At 43.4% G+C, this 2,143-nt stretch overlaps 1 protein-coding gene across 2 annotated transcripts in view; it reads left to right on the top strand.

Moving 5' to 3' along the window:
- aebp1b (AE binding protein 1b) overlaps positions 1-2,143 on the top strand; it is a 19,716-nt gene that overhangs the window by 13,881 nt on the left and 3,692 nt on the right. For both annotated transcript variants that reach the window (XM_014007214.1, XM_014007215.1), the window contains exons 19-20: positions 71-657; positions 756-895. In XM_014007214.1, the coding sequence (XP_013862668.1) occupies positions 71-657; positions 756-895 (727 nt within the window). The remainder of the gene's footprint in view (positions 1-70; positions 658-755; positions 896-2,143) is intronic.

The raw sequence follows: 2,143 nt of genomic DNA, 5'->3' as shown, positions 1-2,143 counted from the left end.
CCCCCCAATGCTCCATCATTAGTCACAGTTGTGTTAAAAAGCTCAACCTGTATACAATTCTTACTTCCAGGTATGAGGAGGAAGAGTTTGATGTGACGGAGTGGGGAAGGGGCTACCAAGAGGAGCCTGAAGAGGACTGGAGAAGTCGAGGATATGCACAGCCAGAAGAGGAGTGGCGAGGCCACGGCTATGACCAAGGATATGACCGCAGCTATGACCATGGCCATGATCGTGGCTATGACCATGGCCATGATCGTGGCTATGACCAGGGCCATGATCGTGGCTATGACCAGGGCCATGATCGTGGCTATGACCAGGGCCATGATCGTGGCTATGACCAGGGCCATGATCGTGGCTATAATCAGGGCCATGACCGTGATGTCTATGAGCACGGTTACGAGCATGGCTACAATCAGGGTTATGAACACAGGGAGGAAGAGGAGGAAGACAGAGAAAGGGGTGCTGGCTACCAGTACACTGAGCCTGAAGATGAGCCCCGGGTGACTCCAGACGAGTCCCTGTTCAGGTGGTTAGCTGTCTCCTACGCCTCCACGCACCTGACCATGACGCACAATTTCCGCGGGTCATGCCACGGAGACCCGCCTACAGGGACACTCGGTATTGTCAACAGGGCCAAGTGGAATCCAGTCACAGGCAGTGAGTAGAAACCAAAACCGTTTGTTTTGCACGTGCGTTTGACGCACCCTGGTGGACAATATGTGCACTACAGGTTCTCAATGTGGCTTTCTTTTCAGGTATGAATGACTTCAGCTACCTGCACACAAACTGCTTTGAGCTGTCTGTTTTCTTGGGCTGCGACAAGTTTCCTCATCAGAGCGAGCTGGCATACGAGTGGGAGAAAAACAGAGAAGCCATGCTCATCTTCATGGAGCAGGTGAGTCACTTTAGAGGGGACACATCATGCAAGATCCACATTTTTTTACCTTTAGTCTCTGCCGATGTTGCATAGATATGTTTATATTGTTTGGGTCATATCTGTGAACTTTTTCAGTTTTTTCTATATAATTTTCTGAACTATTTCATCACAGTATTTTCAATGGAACTTCTACTACAATTTAGTTGTTTTCATTCTCCCCTGGCTTTGGGTCAGACTGGCTCCAACATGTGAGGCTGGATGAACAGGTCATTTGTTGTTGACATCTTTTAATTAATTTGGAAATAAAAAGTTGTTGCGCTAGAGCTATATAGTCGTAAAACGCACTATCAAGCTAGAATAAACCAGTCTGGAAGCTGGAGGAGGGCGGGGTGTGAAGCACCTTGTTTGGATTTAAAGAGACAGCATCAAAATGAGCTGCTTTGAGACACACCCCAGAAAAGAGGTGAAAGAGGAGTTTGTGGAGTTACGATAAGGAGGAGTTCAGACCAAAGCGTTGCAATTCCACTTTATGTAGACCTCAGGTAAATGATTTAAAAGTGAAAAGGAAGAATTTAAAAGCATATGTCTCCTTTAAACCTGATTGAAACATAAAAGTTTGGACAAATCTATAATTTGTGTGTCTAAACATGAGTGGGGGTTGAATTATCTCACTGAAAAAGAAGAATTATAGCTTTGACAGATTTGTCGTCTCCATCTTCTACCACTGAGCTGTAATAGGGTCTTGGAGGCAACAGGTTCAATAGAGAAACCCAGACATCCTGCTCCAGCACCACCTAGGAGACCCCAAGGCATTACCAGACCAGATACACAATCCCCCCCAGCAAGTTCTGGATCTGCCCCAGGCCCAGTGTTGTAAAGTAACTAAGTACAAATACTTTGTTTTTGGGTATCTGTACTTTACTTGAGTAATTATTTTTCAGCCTACTTTTACTTCTACTTCTTACGTTTTCACACAATTATCTGTACGTTCTACTCCTTACATTTTTAAAAGAGGCAAGAAGTAGAAAGTTGTTACTTTTATTTAATTTTTGCTTGTTTTCATTCCAACTTATCATAAAAATAAATAATATCTATATAAATTGTGCCTCCTAGATAGAGTGAATTTAATTTTGTTTGAATGAGAAGTATAAATATATAAAGTTCTGATACCGTATTAGATTGTACACAAACAAATAATGTCCCACTCCAGCAGGACATAGCAAACATGTAGCCTAGTACAAAAACGCATATGGCAGCATATATATA

Source organism: Austrofundulus limnaeus, unplaced genomic scaffold (assembly GCF_001266775.1).
Source record: "Austrofundulus limnaeus strain Quisiro unplaced genomic scaffold, Austrofundulus_limnaeus-1.0 Scaffold40, whole genome shotgun sequence".
Classification (NCBI taxonomy): Eukaryota; Metazoa; Chordata; class Actinopteri; order Cyprinodontiformes; family Rivulidae; genus Austrofundulus; species Austrofundulus limnaeus.
This window is presented reverse-complemented; position numbering and strand designations above follow the sequence as displayed.